At 35.4% G+C, this 19,809-nt stretch overlaps 4 protein-coding genes across 4 annotated transcripts; 3 read left to right on the forward strand and 1 right to left on the reverse strand.

Moving 5' to 3' along the window:
- The first annotated feature begins 2,341 nt into the window (after positions 1-2,341).
- On the forward strand, positions 2,342-13,962 carry LOC130623595 (ribosomal RNA small subunit methyltransferase NEP1-like). The gene is made up of 6 exons (XM_057439099.1): positions 2,342-2,502; positions 11,457-11,700; positions 11,947-12,005; positions 12,191-12,242; positions 13,288-13,385; positions 13,718-13,962. Exons 1-6 carry the CDS (start codon positions 2,377-2,379, stop codon positions 13,829-13,831), a joined length of 693 nt encoding a protein of 230 aa, XP_057295082.1. The 5' UTR covers positions 2,342-2,376; the 3' UTR covers positions 13,832-13,962.
- LOC130623594 (uncharacterized) lies at positions 2,550-4,083 on the forward strand. The gene is made up of 2 exons (XM_057439098.1): positions 2,550-3,526; positions 3,867-4,083. Exons 1-2 carry the CDS (start codon positions 2,932-2,934, stop codon positions 3,968-3,970), a joined length of 699 nt encoding a protein of 232 aa, XP_057295081.1. The 5' UTR covers positions 2,550-2,931; the 3' UTR covers positions 3,971-4,083.
- On the forward strand, positions 5,980-7,136 carry LOC130623593 (uncharacterized). The gene is made up of 3 exons (XM_057439097.1): positions 5,980-6,200; positions 6,316-6,574; positions 6,679-7,136. Exons 1-3 carry the CDS (start codon positions 5,998-6,000, stop codon positions 7,075-7,077), a joined length of 861 nt encoding a protein of 286 aa, XP_057295080.1. The 5' UTR covers positions 5,980-5,997; the 3' UTR covers positions 7,078-7,136.
- A 1,444-nt stretch (positions 13,963-15,406) lies between the features above and the next one.
- LOC130623243 (polyamine-modulated factor 1-binding protein 1-like) lies at positions 15,407-18,748 on the reverse strand. Its single transcript, XM_057438717.1, has one exon. It carries the CDS (start codon positions 18,746-18,748, stop codon positions 15,407-15,409), a length of 3,342 nt encoding a protein of 1,113 aa, XP_057294700.1.
- Positions 18,749-19,809: the final 1,061 nt, after the last annotated feature.

Consider the following 19,809-nt stretch of genomic DNA (forward strand, 5'->3'; position numbering starts at 1 on the left):
TTACTTCATCAGATGCGTGGGTTAGCTATTACATTTAAATTGCACTACATTCTTTTTTATATGTGAATCTTGTAATTCCAACAATACTACGCAGTATTCCTAATTCTCTATTGTTTTCTATTGCTTTTAACTTAAACTCCCACCCTGATATTCTTTTTAAGCACATCTGATAACACAACCTTATTACAAAATATCCACGTCAGCGCGCACAAAGGCCTAGAAAAGTGGTAATTCTAATGTCAGCAACTATTAGCACTGTTACCTTAAAATTTCGTTGAATAAAATGCTTAAGCAACTTTGTTTTAGCTATAACCTCTAACAAAAATTTATTGAAAGAAGACTTTCTAGATAATAACCACAAGTAATTAAGAAGGCTGTTTTTGTGTAAGTAACTTGTTGACTTTTACCTGTCAATGTTCAAGCTCGAACCCAGCACCTTTTACCGTATCAGAAAGCGCAGCGCCGTTGAGAAGCAAATAGTCCTGGGGACGAGGTTGGTCAATGTTCACACAGCGGACATAAGATTGACGTCAGCACACGCAAATACCCTGATCTTCAAGACCCTCCCCTCTCCTTAAGGCGGATTGCTTCGCAATGGGGACACTGATAAATGCAGCTAGCGCATTTTTGAAGTTTTCTTGCTTGGCTTACCCGTATCAAAGCAAAACATTTTGTAGCCTACCGACACCGATGTTGTCACTCACTGTGAATTGCGACTAGATTGTAGCCAGCTATCCTACAGCTATTCTACTAAATGATGTTTTTAAATCAATGAAGAAACGACCAAAGCGACACAAAAAGAAAAGGTGGAGAGTATGCAATACAGTTAAACTGGTAATTGGAGTTTTATAGGTTTTTAAACAAGTCATGGGGCAAAGTTGTGGGCGTTTAGTTTCATTTTTAATAATTAATACAACCATTTTCTAAATTTGTTTTAATGGTCTTTAAATGAATGAAATTGAAGGACTTATACTATTAACACAGGTTCAACTTCTCTACCCCTTTAACAGTATATATGTCTTAGGAATGGCAATCATTGTTTGCCACTGGCCAAGATGTCATATTGAAGTCTTAGTCTCGTATCCAATGTACTTTTTTATACAAAAATTACAAGTATTCCCCCTAAAAAATACAATATTTTCTGCTTCGCCAAAGGTTTTAAAACCTCTTCACATCCCTACTTTTGCTTTGTTCATGGTAAAGAGGAAACGACTTATTACAATCTAAACGTCTCAGGAAAAATGGATTCGATGTGATTGTTGTAATCTGATTTATTTTTGGAAAAAAATTTATAATCAGCAGCACACCTATAAGTATTTACACAGGATATAGCAACTTCAGTGTTGAAAACACTGTTATCAACGTGGGTCCTGTATGCATTAAGTGTACACCGGCATTGCCTGCCCAATTTCCCCTCAAATGGGATGGGTTGACCCGTAGCTGTAATGAAGGCACTTGCTAAACATGCCTGTCCTGTGGACAGAACCACAGACCTTGTAATTCCATTGGCTGATTGTATCCATTCCGTGCTCATAAAAGAATTAGAAATTCCATTGAAGCTCTAAACTCAATATTTTTTTCAAACTATTTATATGGTTGCATGTGGCGTTATATAGACTTTTTTTCGTAAACCACAAGGTCAGAATTTAAAGTTATAGCGTGGCATGTTCGACCATTGTATGTTTTACATGTGTAGCACTTGTAGCGGGGTGTACTGAGAATTAAAATAGATATCCTTTAGTATTCGAAGATTATAATAAACGATGCTTAATAAAATTCAATATGGCTTTCGTATAGTGGCCGTTGATAAATCTAAGATGACTTCTGAAATAAAAATATTTTATGTATTGATTTGTAGAACTAAGATTTTACATGTGAATTTCTTGACAGAGCTTTAGTCCACTTTCTTTTTTGTTGTAAGAAAATTGAAGAAGCAACGTCCAAATTTAGCAGGCCGCTGACATGCCTACCTAACATTTTCTCTTATACTGTTTTTTATCATCTTTCTCTCTTACTCTAAAAAAAAAATATTCAAGAATATCAAAAATTCTAACCAAGCTAATTATTATTTTTATATTTCTTTATTGTTTTGAAAACAAGACCTAATGTTTTTTAACCCGAAAATCCCAAGCCGTTTAGGCATATTTTTATAAAGAAAAAGCGGGTACCCTTTTCCCCAGGAAATTTGGCCTTTTTGATATAAAAGAAGACATACACGCCTTCTTTACTGCAAAAATAAGGGGACGAGGATATAACGCTTGTGTACATCCCACCGACGAACGGGTCAAGGGTCCTGGAAATAGGTTGTACAAGGTAGACTGGAGATTGAAGAAGCAGCCGAACTCAGGCTATTACCACGTTTTTTCAACAACAAATATGGCGGATGATAGTAGTGACGACGAAGGTCCAACTCCAAGTAAGATTCCTAGGGTTTCAAAGTCGAAAGATCAGCAAAAGCGCTTAATTGTTATTTTGGAGAGAGCATCATTAGAAACAGTAAAGGTAATATTAACGTTACATGTTTTGAATGTTTTAAAAGGACATGCTGCAAATGCCCCATTTTTTTTAATTGATTTCCTCAGCTAGCCCTTAGCTAACTAGCTAGCTATACTTACCCTAGCTGAAATTTCACCTTACTAGCTAGCTAGATAGCTATAAAGTTGGCTAGCTAGGCTAAACTTTAGAATATCCCCTTTAAATAGTAAATTAAATTTAATACAACCAACGACCAACTTTTGTAAAATCATTAACTAAAATAACGCTATAAGCAACGTCTTCAACACTATCACGTTAGCGCCTACGCGTCTTTTAATTCGTTGCTTCGCGCAATGTCACGACATCGTATCCGACGTTAAAAATAACGACCATTTATTAAAAAAAGTCATTCTTGTAACAAACGGCTTCGCGTATCTATCGCCCATATCTTTTATAATGTATTCTTCAAAATCAATTATTAATTCACAGCCTGAAGAAGTTTGGGCCGAATTAAACTCAAGATTTATTAATCATGACGTCAAGTATGAAAACGTTCTATCCGAACAATTGTTTACATATCTTAACAATAAAGCAACAGCTGCAGGTACAAACATTGGATATGTTCTTGCTTCCGTAATAACTACAGCTAATTACATGACCTCTAAAAATCACGGTTCGATTGAAATAAGAAATGGTTATAGCATTAACCTTAACACATTTTTCTTGTTTGTTGGACAGCCGTCTACAGGAAAGTCGCCCGCTATTAAGATGGCAGTTAATCAACCATTAAAGGCTATTCAAGAAGATACAGACATTATATCTAACACCACCACATCTGGCTTGACAAAGTGCCTCTGTACAAGAAAATGTACATACATTGTTAATGCCGAAATACAGGAGTACTTGTACAAAATATTGAAAAAAAACGATGAGAATTACACTGGGGATATGGAGATTCTATCGAAGATTTTTAGTAGAGAAAATGTGTCTATTCAATTCAGTACTGAAAATAACAGATATATACCTGAAAATTGCGCATTGTGCATATTAGGTAATTATTTTTTATTTATTCTTTTCTCTTTTCTCCTTATGCAACGCATACCGTAAATGACGGATTAAGCGCCCTGTGCTCAATACGCCCCCTGTCGAAAAGTGTCCCGGGGTTAGGGAAATATTTGTAAGTAAGCGCCCTGGAACCTTAATCCGTTATTTACGGTATACGCAGATGCGGTTAGTTGGTTCGTAATCTAACTTTTTAGCTCCTTCCAAAAAGTGAAGCAAAAATATACACCATAAAGGCTGATGAATATACGTTTAAACAAAATCAATTCTTGTGATTACAAAAAGGTTTTTAAAAATATGCACACGTATTAAATTCTTTATTTTTTAAGGTAGACAGACCTGGTGGTGGAATAATAAGGTTGACCAGTGTATAAAGGAAAAGAGGAACTTTGGAAAGAGTGGAAGTCAGGTGGTAGTAAAAATATTTACTTAGAAGCTAAGCGTCGGGCTCGTACAGCAGTGTATAAGGCAAAATCAGAAGCAGAGAGAAACAGATTTGCGGATGTGTTAAGAAGGGAAGACCAACGCAACAAGGTATTTAAGATAGCAAAGCAAATGAAAAAGACTAATCAAGATGTTGTAGGTAAGAAGTGTATACGTAATGATGAAGGTGTTTTGGCTAGCACAGAGGAGGAGAAAAGGGTAGCTTGGAAGAATCATTATCAGAGGTTGCTTAACACTGAGTTTGATTGGGACGAGGATAATTTGTCTGATGATGATGTCGTAGAAGGGCCAGCTATGCAGATCAAGACAGAATGGGTAGTGGAGGCTATTAGGAAAATGAAGATTGGCAAGGCTGCAGGAGTATCAGGTATTGTTGCAGAGATGGTAAAAGCATCTGGATATATTGGAGTTGAGCTTATTACAAGTCTTGCTAACCAGATTATAAAGGATGGTGCTATTCCGAGTGAGTGGCAGTCGAGTGTAATAGTGAATTGTTTCAAGGGCAAGGGTGATGCATTAGAAAGGGGTAACTATAGAGGTTTGAAGTTGGTTGATCAAGTAATGAAAGTTATTGAAAGAGTGATTGATAAGTTACTTAGAGAAAGAATTGATATAGATAAGATGCAATTTGGTTTTGTTCCAGGGCGTGGCACTACAGATGCAATATTTTTACTCAGACAGCTTCAGGAAAAGTATTTAGGAAAGAGAAAGAATCTCTATTTTGCCTTTGTAGATTTAGAGAAAGCTTTTGATAGAGTGCCACGTAAAGTTATTTGGTGGGCTATGAGAAAATTAGGTGTGGATGAGTGGCTAGTTACGATGGTTCAGTCTATGTACAGCAATGCTAGAAGTCGTGTCAGGATTAACGATTCACTTAGTGATGAATTTAGTGTAAATGTTGGTGTACATCAGGGTTCTGTACTTAGTCCTTTGTTGTTTATTCTAGTCTTAGAAGCGCTGTCGATGGAGTTCAGAACAGGTTGCCCATGGGAGTTATTGTATGCAGATGATTTGGTTCTCATAGCAGAGTCGATGGAAGAATTAGTTGAAAAGTTTGAGAAGTGGAAGAAAGGACTAGAAGAGAAAGGGCTGAAGGTAAACACAGCAAAGTCTAAAGTCATGATAAGTAGCATTGCAGCCAAGTGTGACCTTGTAGTTGGAAAGTGGCCTTGTGGAGTTTGCAGGAAAGGGGTTGGTAGTAACTCAATTTTTTGTCAGACTTGCAAGCATTGGGTACATAAGAAGTGCAGTAGTATTAGTGGAAGGTTAAGAGCTGGCATACAGTTTGTATGCAAGCGTTGCAAAGGTGAGATTATAGAGAATGAAGTATTTCCAGCTTTAATGATGTACAACAGTGGCTCGTTAGAGATAGTTAAGAACTTCTGTTACTTAGGTGATATGTTGGGCAGTGAAGGGGGTGTTGGAAGAAGTGTTACTTGCAGGATAGGTTCTGCTTGGAAAAAGTTTAGAGAGTTACTTCCTTTATTGACTAGCAGAGTCCTGTCAATTGAGGTAAAAGGTAGGTTGTATGAGGCCTGTGTAAGAAGTGTTATGTTGTACGGTAGTGAGACATGGGCAGTGAAGCAGGAAGATCTTGACCGTTTAGAAAGGAATGATATGAGAATGGTTAGGTGGATGTGTAATGCCAGTCTGAGAGACAGAAAGAGTTCAGATGAGCTAAGAAGCAGGCTAAGTCTCTGTAGAATTAAAGATGTTATCCAGATAAGAAGATTGAATTGGCTGGGGCACTTGGAAAGAATGGAGGAGGATAATTGGGTAAGAAAGTGTAGAGACTTAATAGTTCCTGGGGCAAAGCCCAGAGGCAGACCGAGAAAGACTTGGCAGGAGGTTATAAGGACAGACTTGATAGAGAGGAAGTTGAGTTTAGATCTAACACAGTCTAGATCAGATTGGAAGAGGGTCATTAATATACCCCGTCCAACCCATGCTAGCATGGAAAACGGACGTTAAGCCGAGAATGATGATGATGATGATGATGCTACACAAATAAAAAGCATGGCTTTTATTTTGTCTTTAATGGATAAAGGTAATGGATTTTTGGACCGATTTTTAATTATAACGCCTCGTTCATACTGTCCGATGCCCAAGGAACAACAAATCGCCCAACAATCCTCAACAACCATCGATATCAAGGATATTTATGCCAACTATGTACACATAGATAATACAATATTCTATTTTGACGAAAATGCGTTAAAGTAAGAAGATTTTTAATAATTTTAAACTTTATACATGACATGATAAATAATCTCTTTTTCCTTTTCTTCAATTCTATTTCCCCCTCTTTAATTTTTTTTTTACCAATTTGTATAGATTGTACGACAACATGGAGACACAGTTTTTGACCGATCTAAACAACGATCTTTTGCACGGCAGACCAACCAGCAAGTCTAAAAAACCAGAGTTAATTCCAAAAGTTGCTGTCGCTCTACACACAGTGGAATACTTTTATAATGCCCTTTTTAATGAAGTTGAATTTACATGTCTACCAGAAGCTATTTCCTTGCAAACATTGGAACGTGCCATAATGTTTGTTGAATCAATTGATGAACAGAAAGAATTATTTTACACAGTTAGTCTTTTAAATATTTTATAATTAAGTTACAGCAAATTTGCATTTATTATCTTTTCATAGACATTTATTCATCTCATTTATGACAATATTTTTCGTTTTAGTATATCACAGAATTGGTTAGTACCAGCAAAACACCATCAGTTAAACGTGCCCCAACTTCTGATGAATATAAAAAAGCTGTTTTAATGACACCGGGTGCCTTCGTCACATACAGATCCTTCAAACAAAGTACATCAAAAAGATTTCGCGGTTTACTATCCCAAGAATTTGTTAAGTTTATAGAAAACTTTGTTAACAAAGACATTGGTCGTTTGGTTAGTGTAAGAGCAGTTGGGTCATCAAAATCATCAAAAGTATTCGTTAAAAAAGAATTTAGGGACTTGCCATCCGAAATAAAAAATTGGTTACAAGAAAGTGAATATGAAACAAAAAGGCTCGCCAAACATCCTGTTTGTATTACGGATCGGATTATCGAGTCTATTAATCTTGAAATTCATTAGCAAAAATTTTTCAAATAATCCTTTTTCTATATCCATAGAATAAGTCGTTCTTATTTATAAAAAAGTTTACAAATTTATCAACACCAAAATATATAGGTTAGCTATAACAAAGTTAATCGGGTTTAAAATTGTAAATTTTAATAAAACTTATTCTACTCGATTGACAAATTGTATACAGATATGCCGAGGCAAAAAATGCTCGAAAAATAGCAACAGTTTCTTATAAAAAATTGCTTGTACATGAAAAAGTATAAACACTGTTCGGAAAGTTGCGTAACATTTGAGTTGTGTTCAGCATGTTTTTACTATTATTTGTATTGCTTAAATTTAATCACGTTTTCTTATTTTCTGTATGATTAATATGAGTAATTGTAAAAAAAGTTTCTGAAGACAAGTCATGTGTTTTTGATGAATCTTTTAACACTGCAAGAGTAGCTAAAATTATGCAATGTAGGGAATTCATTAACGTCCCGTTATCTGACATAAGCTTTTCTGTGTATCACGAATGACAAATACTCTGCCTGAGAAATTACAGTAAGGGACCATAGTAAGTACATTTTCTATTATTTTATAATTATATTACAATTTAACGATTCATTATTTGTTTTTCAAATCTACAAATATTCTTTGATACAATAATTTCGATAACTTGCAAAGAAGTTGATTAATTTCTGATTAAATCATAGCATGGATTACCCACCGTTAAAAAGATTAAGAAGCCGGGGGACACAATGTGGTGTCAATAGTGTTAGTCATGACAAGTCTACGCAATTTGGACCTTCTCATAACAGTTATGATCGTTTTATCCGCTCATCCGATAAAACAGCATTTACAACACACAAATACTTAATCACAAACATCACGAATACCAAAGAGAATGCCTTATCGTGGTGTTTTGATAACAATTTGTTAATCAAACAAAAAAAATGCGATAAATGTAACAATGACATGATCTTGTCTAAGTGCAAAAGTTCAGATGGAATTAGAAATCACTGAGAAATTGCCCAAAGTTTACAGAAGCTTTTTCGCTAGTTCGGCATTTCAAAAAATCTTGCCTGAAAACTAGATCTATTTTTAAAAATTATATACAAACATACTTTTTGGTTGTTAGTAAAGCACCACTTAAAAGTTCTGCATAAACTTTGACGAAAATCACAATGGCAGATAATACTGAAAAATTATCACAAACAAACTTTAAGGAGAAAGTTTTTGGTGTAAGGGTTCTCAATATGGTTTCATTTGATACAATTTGCTCAAAAAAATATAGTGACGGTAACAATTCTGTAATACTTTTAAGGTTGTCTTCTTTGTGGCTGAGTCAACTACATTAAAACAATGTTTTGCAGTTTTTTGGTGGAGCTTGGGAAAAATTTCATTAAAAGAGAAGCACAAATTTTTTTTCAAAAAGTAAGAAAGTCAGACACCTGAACTAAATACACTGCTGCTCCAATCCGAAACGTTTTCTTATCCAGCAGTAAAAGTCGAACCTGTCAAACCAACAATTGCCACAAAAAGGCATTTTTTTCATTGTTTTATATATTTATTGTTGGTTGGTTAATTAAATCAAAGCAAAATATACTGAAAAAGAACTGGATTGTTTCTGGAAATATTTGTCCAGTGCGAGTGAAACCTGATTTGGAATAAACATGTCAACACAATGATAACTGTTATCATTTCTATTTCTAAAAGGCGAAAGAAAACAAAGCGTAAAATTTGGATTTAAAAAATGTTTCAAAATTTACTAATTGCTATATTTTCAAGTTAATAAAATTTTCTTATTAAAAGCAACTAATTGAAAAAGGTTAAAAGCAGTGATTGTAATGTAAAATAATCTCTATAATAATAGAAAAAACTTTGAGGCCAAATAACTTGGAAACGAGGTGGTGACGTCAATGTTTTTTCACCGCGTGGGTAACTAGCGACCAACTGGGACCAATTTGGGTAAGTTTCTCAAACCTGGGTCCCTAAATCAGTTTCGGAATGACCAGGTTGACGACGTCATCAAAAAACCTTTAAACCTCAATATTTCTGCAACCATTTTTCAAAAGCAATGCAATCTTATACATTTCCATGGTCAGCTTTTCAAGATCTATGCATTGAAAACAGCAAGTGTGCAAATTTCCTAAACAAAATTTTTGCTACTTTCAGGAGACTTTGCTGACGTCAGCACAATTTTCCAAGCCTTATATCTCATTAACCATACATTAAGAGCACATGATCATACAAATTTTCTTGATCAGCGTTTTAAGCTCTACACAGTGGAGGCAACGGGAAAACAAGGTTCTATTTTACCTTTTTTGTGGATGTTTTTTTGGGTTGCTGACGTCATCAAAACATCTAAAACAACCTATTTTCCATTGTCCTTCTGAATAAGTGGATTTCTCCACGACCCTTATCGACAAGTCTCTATAATAGTACGCCAGTTCTGTGTGTGTCTGTCACTTTTGCAAAGTCGATTATATTTTTCATAATTTTCTTCAATAAAGTCTATAAAACATCGCCTATAAAATTGTTCTGTAATTTACCAAACTTTACATTAACCCTATTCGGTCCGGGGTTTTTCGAACATATTATGACCAGGGGGGCGGAATCCGCCCCCAATCAATAACTTTTCATAGGCTTGTCCAAATTGAATCAAACTTGGCACACTTATAGTACGTCACAAAAGGAACAAAATGGCAGTAATAAATTTTTGCTTGCGTCAGCACATTTTCTGTGACGTCATCAAAAGCTTGAATTTTGTTCAAAATGCCACTATCTGCTTAAAATGCAAGTACTTTAGTTCTAGAGCGAATTTTTACATTCTGTTTGAAGTTTCTGAAAGCTAAATAAATGTTATTTAACATATTTTCCGGTTTTTACATAGATCGTATGAAAAATTGCCAAATATTACCCAAAAATCCGTTTTTTTCTGATTTTCGGATAAAATCCGAAAAAATCGGGAAATCGGATTAACCACGTGACCAAAACATGCAAAATGATTCTTCTCAATGAAACAAAGTTGTGTTGTAAGTTTCAAATTCTAAACATAATGCTAACAAGAGTTATTATATTTTTCCTATTATAAGAATTTCATAGAGATTTTTAGGGGTACTTTCGAGTAATAGCCAATATCAAAGCCTCTGAAAGGTGTGGGACCTAAAAATGCATGCATGCAGGTGTCTAATAGATAAATATTGAAACTCCGTAAGTATTGTAGCCATGCAACATGGCATTAAAGAGTTATTAAAAAAAAAACTGGGTAAAACATTTTGCTTCAAACCCGGAACATTTATTATTTAGACCTTATCTATATCTATCATTTTTTTCACCTTATTTCTATAACAGTTGCTGCAACAAAATAACCAATATCAAGGGATCAATGGCCTACATTGCTCCCAGACAATTGCAAATAGGTTTTCTTAGTCAGAAAATGTTTACAAACTGACTTTATATTTCTAAGTCAAACCCTGGGTAAAAAAGTTTGCATTTAGCCATAATATTCTGAGTTCAAGAGTTTAGGCACTATTAAGCCTTTTTGAAAAAGAATAATAAAGTCTCACCATGTCATTATATGCAAATAATGTGATCAAAGGCTGTGCGCATGGCTTATTTTAGAGCGTATCATATGCTTTTAGGCCAAATGTTGGTTAATCTCTACCCGACACATTTTGATATCTCACAACTTGGTTTAAATATGGTTAAGACCTTGCATAATGCACCACCACCACAACAAAAATTATCGTAAATCAATTAGTTTTTAAAGAATATCGGGATTAAGGCCTCCCTAAATGTGCCAAAATTAATCTGAGAAAAGTAGTACTTGAACTCCGCTTAGCGAATACTTTGGTAGTTGATATTAGTATTTAGCACCAGGCACAAATGTCATTCCACAAGTGTCTTTATTTGGAATAAAAATAAGCCTGTCAAACGGGACATATATTTGGCACGATATGCTGCTAAGTTGATTGGGGAAAAATAATTTTCATTGTTGAAATTTTAAAGATTTGCAATAATCATTTTTTATTATAATATGATTTGTCCCCAAAAAAGTATTAATTTTTTTCCCATGTTTGTCATATATTTTGGTGTTTTTGTTGTATAGGAGAAAAATTCAATGTCTTGTGCTAATTTACTTTACTAGTCCTTAGCCCGTGGAAAAATACACGGGTTCGCCCGTCCTTTTTATACCGCATTGCGTGCGTCTTGCTACCTGCGCAGCTAAGCTACCATTTTGTGTCACAAGACGGACGGACAGACGTATACGGGTATTATAATATAAATTATAACCATAAAGCTGATGCTCAACATCTGAGGTTATTTTGTTCTAATTTATATGAGTAATTGTCTTGCATAATTTTCAGTAAAGTTATATCAACTATTCAACTTTTTATTGCTAGAATGGCAAAAATTTTGAACTCCTAAATTGTGACGATCATAAACATATAATGAAAAAACACGACAAAAATCCTGCAGATTATCGTCCAGACATCACTCATCAATGTTTACTTATGTTAATGGACAGCCCCCTTAACCGTGCTGGATTGTTGCAAGTGTACATACATACAGAAAGAAACGTATTAATAGAGATTAATCCGCAAACGCGCATCCCTCGAACATTCAATCGATTCTGTGGTTTGATGGGTAGGTCCTTTTTTGTTTTACATCCATTTTGTAACTTCGACTTGTCATCTAATGCATATTATTGTGTTGAACTTTTATTTTCTTGTCAAAACCGGATTGTAAACTGGTTAAAGTGATTTCCATTTTCTTTTTATATCAAATGTTATGTTGTTACGCTGTGCTTCGCCTCATTTTAGTGATTTTTGTCATTATTTGGTTTTTCTGTTCAACCTTCTACTTTTGACTTTATGACTATATGACTTTTAGTTCAACTTCTCCACAAGCTCAGTATACATGCGTCAAACGGTCCAATAAAATTAATGAAGGTAAAAAAGTTATCCATGTTTTTTGAGTCTATGGTGCTTGACCCTGTTTTTACTTTAAAAATTCTTTTTAGTAAGATCACTGTGATTTTATCAATTTGCTATATATATATGTGTATCTTTATTATGTTTTCGACTTAGCAGTTCGCAATTTAAGTCTTTATTTTACTATTGTTATTATTTTTTAGGTCATAAAAAATCCTATCACAGATCATCTTCCAGTTGGTTGTAAAAAATATGGTAAGAACTCTAAATGTTCATTTTGATTTCCAAATGATTTCGTTACAGATCATGAAAAAAATCTTTTATACAAATTAGTTAAATGAGGATTGCAGCCTAACGGCTGGCTCCTCCTTCCCTCTGACTGTAACTATGATACATTACCGCCAGAGATATGCATAGCGTTGCTCTAACTTGCTTGCTTCGGTTTACCCCCAGTAGATGGTACTCAATGTTAACGTTACGTCTGAAGTGCGCCCTTAGTAGGAACTCAACCTGGAAATACGGTACCACTACACCATCTCCCCTTACTTATTTATTCTTGAAGTCCTTATCCGTGTTTAAATGTATCTAAATTAATATTAATTAGTACCGTAGCGAGTAAGGCTATAGGTCCACAAGATGGATGATGATTGAGTTTCACACACTGTATTTTAAGACATCATGGAACCAGATGTAGCTAAGTGCTACTGAAGTTGTTGATAAGCTTCGAATGTAGTCTATGGTATAATAATAATAATCTTTGTAAGTGCTAAGGTTCTGTTAGAAAAGAAGTGCAAGCTTGTTTGTTTTCTGTATAAATCTGGCAACAACATTATTATTTTTACAATAATAACCATCAAGTTATACATGAAGTTACTCGTTAGGTAATAAAACACGCTGATTAAAAACATGATAAAAAAGATTCATTGTTTTTGTTTCCCCTAAAACTTGGTTCCCAATAAAATGCATCAGTTATGCAATTGTTGTAGAGATGGGATGAAATGTCAATATTTGTTCTGCGGCATGTCTTGTGTGGTTTTGCTGCACCAAAATGTGTTTCCAATAAAAGCGCAACAGTGACTGTCCTATGTTAATGAAAACCGAGCTTTAAGGTTGTTTCAGGTTCAAATCTCTACTCTGAGTCACTCAATACTAAGTGTTGTCAGTTAGGTCCATCGACCCATCGTCTTTTGGCACAAATCGACTGTCCACAAACTGGCTTGTGTGTGAATGTAAATCTGTACGTAATTACATTGAAAAAGTAAAGGAATTGTTATTTCCTTAATATCTTTATTTGTTATAGTAACTTCGTATAAAGCCAAAAAGTGTATCAAACTTCGAGAATTTGATCCTCCTGAAGAACCTATAGTATTTGTAGTTGGTGCGTTCGCCCATGGAAAGGTTGGTATTTTCTGTGTTTTTTCGTTTTTACGTATTTTTGAATGTTTACGCTTTTTAAGATAATAAATTGGTTATTTTGATCCGTGAGTTTATATTTCCCTGTATAGATGTATTTTGTTTGTCAAAGGATTTTTAGGAGTTTACCAGACCAAAAAAATGTTTTGTAGATTAATAATGATTTTCCGGCAGGTGCGATATTTGCGATGTCTGGTGTTTAGGTAAAGCGCCGGACACAATGCATTACACATGTCGGATTGTCAGAATATTCTGAATATATTCCTTTTATGTACTTAGTCTACCATTTTATCCATGTGTTTTGTTATAATTTGCAGATTGACATAACCTACGGCGAAGAAGATGTAGCCATCAGTGAATATCCGCTCTCCGCCGCATTAACATGTACGAAGGTGTGTTCTGCGTTTGAAGAATCGTGGGGGATCACTTAATTCTGCGTGCATACGCAGATAAGCGAAATACGGCAAACATTATTCTCGATCGTATTGTATTTTTGTATTTCGTACTGTATTTTGTTAGTCGTGCTCGATTTATCTTTTTATAATAATAAAAATAAGAGTTGTACTATGTTATTACTATCCCTTTCTCGCACTGTTAAAAAAATAGTAGTCCAAAGTGAAGCGAGGCTGTACTTACATACAGGCTAGCCAGTGGGTCAGTAAATGCAACGTAACTATTTCGAATCCTCATCGTAAACCATATTGATGTAATAAACTGCGATATTTTGTACCTGAATTTATGTTTTTTTCTGTACAAAGTATGAATGTTTTTTTCTGAAACATCACTGAGAATAAGCAGTGCACTAGCGGCGCATGCCCATCCAATAGCATTGACTTTAGTGATATGTGTTTTTAAGGTGCATTGTACGCAACAATTCTAAGAAGACTGAGGTGGTTGTTTGACATGAGTTTGACAGCCCTACCATGGTGAAGGTGATCACTCCTCCATAAGTTCCTTCTACCCTTCTTAAGTTTTCCTTTATCTTTATTTATTTTTATTTTTTGTAATTTAATTTTTGCAAAGAATTTGATACCTTTTTTCGTAAAATAATTGTTCTGGGAATTGCCTAATAATGATGAGAATGGCAAGGCATAAATATCTCAGCTGGATTTTGCAAAATTTGTAAAGATTAAATGGATAGCAAATGTTTGTAATGCGGCAAAATTACCGAAATCAAATTTCACAGTTTCTGATTTTAAAACCTGCATTCATATGTTTGATAACAATCAGTCTTTAAGATTCTATACCATTTCACAATGGAAGTTAATTTAGTTTTTAAAAACAATATACTTTTGTTTAAAATCCCATTTATGCTCGCCATAAGCATCCTCGGTGCAAAAAACTGAAATTGGCTTAAATTTCTTCTTTTTGTAATTCCTCATTTTTGTAATCTCTTTCAAGTGTGACTAGCCGGTTAAAATGAGTTTCCACTCGACTACATTTTTTGCTCTCTATTTTGTGTTTTGTAAATAAGCGCTAATCTCCTTCCCTGTTATTTTTTGAGACTAAAAAGCGTACTGGATTTTTTTTTAAAAGGATAAGAACTACTTTGAGCACTTAATTATGTGATCATGTACGGTTTTTGCTACAATTTATTTCCGTCGTCCATTTGATAATCTAAAAACTGATCAGACATTGCATATGTGGTATTCTCAATTTATGTAATGTTTCTCACCAATGAAGCATTGGTACAATTTTTTTTTATTTACTGACCTTCATTCGTTTTGCTTTTGCGATTAAAACAGGTTTTTAGTAAAAGCTTTAAAGAGCTTTCTTAGCTGTGTACGTGTGTGTGTGTGTTTTTTTTTTTCATCTATGCAAAAATTATTCAACTTTGTTTGCGCCAATTGTTCGGAAAAAGGCTAGTTTTGATATTGACTTGCCGCTGGCTGCAGAAAAAGGTTAGGCTGAAAAAAAGAATTACTGATGCTGCGTTTTCCCAAAAGAGAACGCAATTTCAGTGCAACAAAAAAAGTCAAGAATGTATTATACGGCAGAAGAAAATTTTAAGGGTACAGAGTTGCTATGGATGGTAAATGTGTTTGTCTTTTGGTCAATTGCGCTTTTAGTGATCGTCTCCAACTGTTAACATCAAGTTCGACAATTTTAGGTGTGTGCATTTTAATGTATTGTTGTGTTGCATCTGGTGGCATTTTCCAGTACGATGTGTTACTATTTTCATTCGTAAGCGCTTGACCAATAACATTACCAACTGTTTCGGTTTTGCGTGCTTTTATTGCGTTCAGAACTGCTGTCGATTTCTCATCGCTGTGAATTCGTTGCGTTTTATTTTTAAGTAACGAGAATGGTACAACAGCTAAATCGCCATGGAAATGCTCGCGTAGTAAATTCATGCAATTTAGCAGCATTTCCTCTTTTTCAGATTTCAATTTTTGTTTTCGCTTTTGCCATTGCAATTGGATTCTTTGGTATCTTGCTTCAGCACCTGCAATGTATCGTTTAAACTTTTCATCGCTGTCACTCTTGTAATGCATGCTTCTGATGGCACTCACAATCTTTTTTTGTCGTTTTATTGAGGTGTATTGACGTACCATTGCAGCGAAATATTGATTTGAAAGCTTGTTAGCTTGGTTTAAAATTTCGGTGGAAGCTTCTTGGACATCTGCAGATATACGGTTTGATTCAAACGCTTCATTCAGGAGAATTATTTTTTCATTGCAAGTACTTCCCTTCCAGGGATGAGTAACCTTATCCATTTGACGAATTTGTGCTAAATTTAATTTGTTTAGCTCTTGTTTCAGTCGATTTCTATCGAGCTGAAATTGCTTCATCATATCTTTCGTTTCTTGCGTTATATCTTTCTTCTCCACGTTTAATCTTTCCATCTCTTTCTGTAAACACTGGTATTTCTGCAGGAGTTCTTTACATGGTGCGATTTCCTTCTGCAGGGTGTTGTTGTTGTCTTTTAGTATATCGTATTGTGTTGTCAACGTTTTTGTGCGTTTAATCGCGTGTTGCGCGATCTTTTCATTCTCCTTACATGCATCTGTGGCCCTCTGTAAACGAAGGCGATACTGTTCAGCGCTTCTCTCGCTGCTTACCTTAAACGAGTTGGCATGCTTTACAAGCAAACGTTTTTGCAGCAATGCTTTATTTAGATTGTTCTCTATCGACATTAGCGTTTCCATCACAGTTTCTGATGTCGTTCTGTTTTCATCTATGCATTTCCTGTAGCTTTCTATCCTTCCTTCAGCTTCTTCATCCACCTCTAGGTCTTCCTGGTGTATTAGATGTGTAATCACATGTTTAAAGTTTTTTAAAGCTCTTAGCATTTGGACCTTTTCATTGTGTAAGGCGTCTACATATCGTCCATGTTCAATTTGAGTTTTTCTTAAGTTCGCTTGAAACCTGTGTTGCTCCTTGATAATGTACTTTCTTAACTTCTGTAGTTCCTTTTCAGATTGCGCCTTCATTCTTGAAATAAGTTGATCTCTGGGCATGTCCTTCAAATGGAAGCTCAATTTAGGCTTTTCGAATGCTTCTTCTTTTAGTCCCCTATTTTCTTCCATCATATGCTGCAGTCTTTCCTCTAGATTCTCCATTGCTTTTCGTTTTTCAATTAATTCTTTATTTTTTTCCACAAATTCCTCCTGTAGCTTGAGCAGCTGTGTTTCCAACTGTGTCACTTTTATATCTTGGAGTTTAGACTCCTGGCCACCAGTAACGTTGCCTTTGGTATTCTTCACTTCATTTTCGACATCGGCTGTTTTTTTCGACAAGTGTTGAATTTTGTCGTCGCGACGTTGAATGTTGTCGAGTGCCTCATTAAGTTGTTTCTGCAACAGTTCAATTTCCTTTCGTAACTGACTGTTCTGAAAACTCGATTCGGTTGTTATATTCAACGTTTCTTGAGAATTATCTGATACGAAGTCGTTATCAAGAACGTTCTGTGATCCAGCTGCACTTGATTTGATGGAAAAAATACTTTCTACACTTCCACTTCCTGCAGCATGTATGCTTAAATTGGAAGCACTTGCCGTATGATTTTTGGATATTGATGGTATGCGGTCTATTTTTTCTTCCGGTGGTAGCAGTGTTGGGACGTGTGTGTTGCTTTTTTTCGAAGGTGAAATTTCGACCTTTGATCGTTCCAGCTTTTTAATGTCTTCTCGTAAAGAAACCAGTTCATTGCCAAGCTCTTGATTTTCTTTGGTGAGTTTGGAAATCAGGTGGTTGTCTTCTTTTTGCTTTTGCTCGAGCATTTTCATATTGTTCTTTTCAGCGAATAATTGTTTCGTTTTAATTTCAATTTCTCGTGCGTTTTCGCTAAACCATTTGAGAATCGAAGAAAGCTCTTTAAATTGTTTCAAACCGAGCTTTAAATGTCTCCTAACTTCCGAAGATGCCCCCGACCGAATTCCTAAATCAAATACGGTTTTCACTGTCTTAATTGCTTGTTCCAAATTTTTTTGATCTGCCAGCTCCTTCTCGTTAAACATCCTTTTCCCTATAATCTTACCCGAGTCAGATGACATGCTTTCGCTTGAAGCTTTTGAATCAATATCGGACTTCCCAACGCTTTCAATATCGCTTTCGTTAGACGGTACTTTTCTTGCCTTGGTCTTTCTGGGCTTACGAAGTAACGCATTTTGCTTTCGGCGTTGTAGTAATTCAACTAAACGGTCGATCGTTTCTGCTGATTTAATAAAAGCTTGGTTTGTCCGATCAAAGTGTTCATCGCTTGGTACATGATATCCTAGCTTTTCGACAAACTTAAAAAGTGATTCTAACTCCCTTGCAGTTAAATCCATCCAATCCGCCATTTCTTGTATCAAAGCGGTCTTGTGTTCGTTTGAATTCTCATACTTTGAGAATCCTCCAAAAATGCATTCACGGTCTTTCCGCTTTCTTCGTTCTCCATCAACGTCAAATTTTCCGACGTATAGCGCGTCTTTATCTTCACTACCCAAACCAGAACGTTCAAGAGCTGCGGTCACTCTTTCCATGATTTCATTTATCTCACTTTTACGTTTCTGTTGTCTTCTCTGTTCTTTAGTCTCATTTAACTGTAACGCCACGGCTAAAACACTGTGGGATACGTCGCCCATTGTCATTTTGTCGAACGTCATTTGTTTGTCTTGTTGTTGTTGTTGTCGACATTTGATGCATATGTATTTCCCCTCTATTTCACTGTCGCTTTGAACCTCCATATGCGAATCGGGAGATTCTGCTGCTACGGTAACGTCTGGAATAGATGAATTTTCTTGCAGGGCTTTGATAAAAACTTGTGGAAATTCATGATGGTTTAATGGTTTTTCTTGATTTTGTAGTCGTTTATATTTCTTTCTTTCACGTTGAAGCATCCGCAGATCGATATCGTTTTCCATCTTCTTCTTTGAAATTGTGTTTCGTTCTAACTGACGGTTAAGTTGACGTTTAATATGATGACGTTATTTTGCAATGGCGTGGTTTCTCATCGACACAACAATGACGTAGACAGGAGCTCCGCCCGATATTTTACCAGAGAAACGGTTTTAAACATTAATTGAGCACCTGGGGCTTTTGCTAAGAATATTGGAGACTATTGGACTGCTAATTGGAAAAGAACATAAAAACGCCCTGTTATTAGCCGCCTTGTTAATGTACGCCTCTGTTAATAAACACCCTCTCTAACAAACGCCTCACTTTACAAGAGTGTTTATTCAAAACAGAATGCAAATATGAAATTTCACCAATATGGATTTGCATAAAAACCCATCCTAAATATGAAAAGAAGATATATGGTCCACGTGTTTCATCAGCAAGAATCAAAATATACAGTTTAACGCCCTATTTTTAAGGTAGAATTAAATGTAAGTCCGCATGTCTTGCGTTACGTCCTCCTTCTTAACAGAATTTAAGTGGAAAATGTCAGCAAGGTTTTAGTGGGGAGAGCGCAAACCATCGTGCATTGTTTATGCAAATAAGTAACCTAAAAGACAAGCTTTTTATCGTTAAGGGGCAGTTTATATGGAGGCGGGCTGGCTCAGCAAACGGCCTGGCTCACTTGGCGGGCTGGCTTTTAACTTGTGTTTATATGAAAACCTACTTCGAATAATAGGCGGGGCTGCTCTGAACAATATTCATGATTTTGTTGTCTTTTCTTTTTTGTTCCCTTTGTTATTTGTTTTTTTCATTGTTTTATTGCTTTTTACTGTTATTTTTTGTTATGTTCTTTTGTTGTTGTTGTTGTTGTTGTTGTAGTTGTTGTTTCATAATTAACTTCTTTCCACTTAGGATATTTATTCAAAGCAGAACAGAGGATGGCTGTTTGCTTCAATTCCCAGCAACTAAGTGTGAAGTGGTCTCGAAAGTTGAAATTGTAGACGATTGGACAGAAATCTCAACAATCTTTATAAATTACATCCCTAATTACGTAATCGTTAAAGTTCAGGGTTTGACTAACCAC

The sequence above is a fragment of the Hydractinia symbiolongicarpus genome, chromosome 13 (assembly GCF_029227915.1).
Source record: "Hydractinia symbiolongicarpus strain clone_291-10 chromosome 13, HSymV2.1, whole genome shotgun sequence".
NCBI lineage: Eukaryota > Metazoa > Cnidaria > Hydrozoa > Anthoathecata > Hydractiniidae > Hydractinia > Hydractinia symbiolongicarpus.

What these genes read in the sequence shown, in the direction of transcription:
- LOC130623595 (XM_057439099.1), top strand. Translation starts at nt 2,377, where the DNA reads ATGGCGGATGATAGTAGTGACGACGAAGGTCCAACTCCAAGTAAGATT. An exon ending in GTCCAATAAAATTAATGAAG is followed by an intron (nt 12,006 to 12,190) that starts GTAAAAAAGTTA and finishes ATTATTTTTTAG; the next exon opens with GTCATAAAAAATCCTATCAC. An exon ending in AGTTGGTTGTAAAAAATATG is followed by an intron (nt 12,243 to 13,287) that starts GTAAGAACTCTA and finishes TATTTGTTATAG; the next exon opens with TAACTTCGTATAAAGCCAAA.
- LOC130623594 (XM_057439098.1), top strand. Translation starts at nt 2,932, where the DNA reads ATGTATTCTTCAAAATCAATTATTAATTCACAGCCTGAAGAAGTTTGG. An exon ending in TTGCGCATTGTGCATATTAG is followed by an intron (nt 3,527 to 3,866) that starts GTAATTATTTTT and finishes TTATTTTTTAAG; the next exon opens with GTAGACAGACCTGGTGGTGG.
- LOC130623593 (XM_057439097.1), top strand. Translation starts at nt 5,998, where the DNA reads ATGGCTTTTATTTTGTCTTTAATGGATAAAGGTAATGGATTTTTGGAC. An exon ending in TTTGACGAAAATGCGTTAAA is followed by an intron (nt 6,201 to 6,315) that starts GTAAGAAGATTT and finishes CAATTTGTATAG; the next exon opens with ATTGTACGACAACATGGAGA. An exon ending in AGAAAGAATTATTTTACACA is followed by an intron (nt 6,575 to 6,678) that starts GTTAGTCTTTTA and finishes TTTTCGTTTTAG; the next exon opens with TATATCACAGAATTGGTTAG.
- LOC130623243 (XM_057438717.1), bottom strand. Translation starts at nt 18,748, where the DNA reads ATGGAAAACGATATCGATCTGCGGATGCTTCAACGTGAAAGAAAGAAA.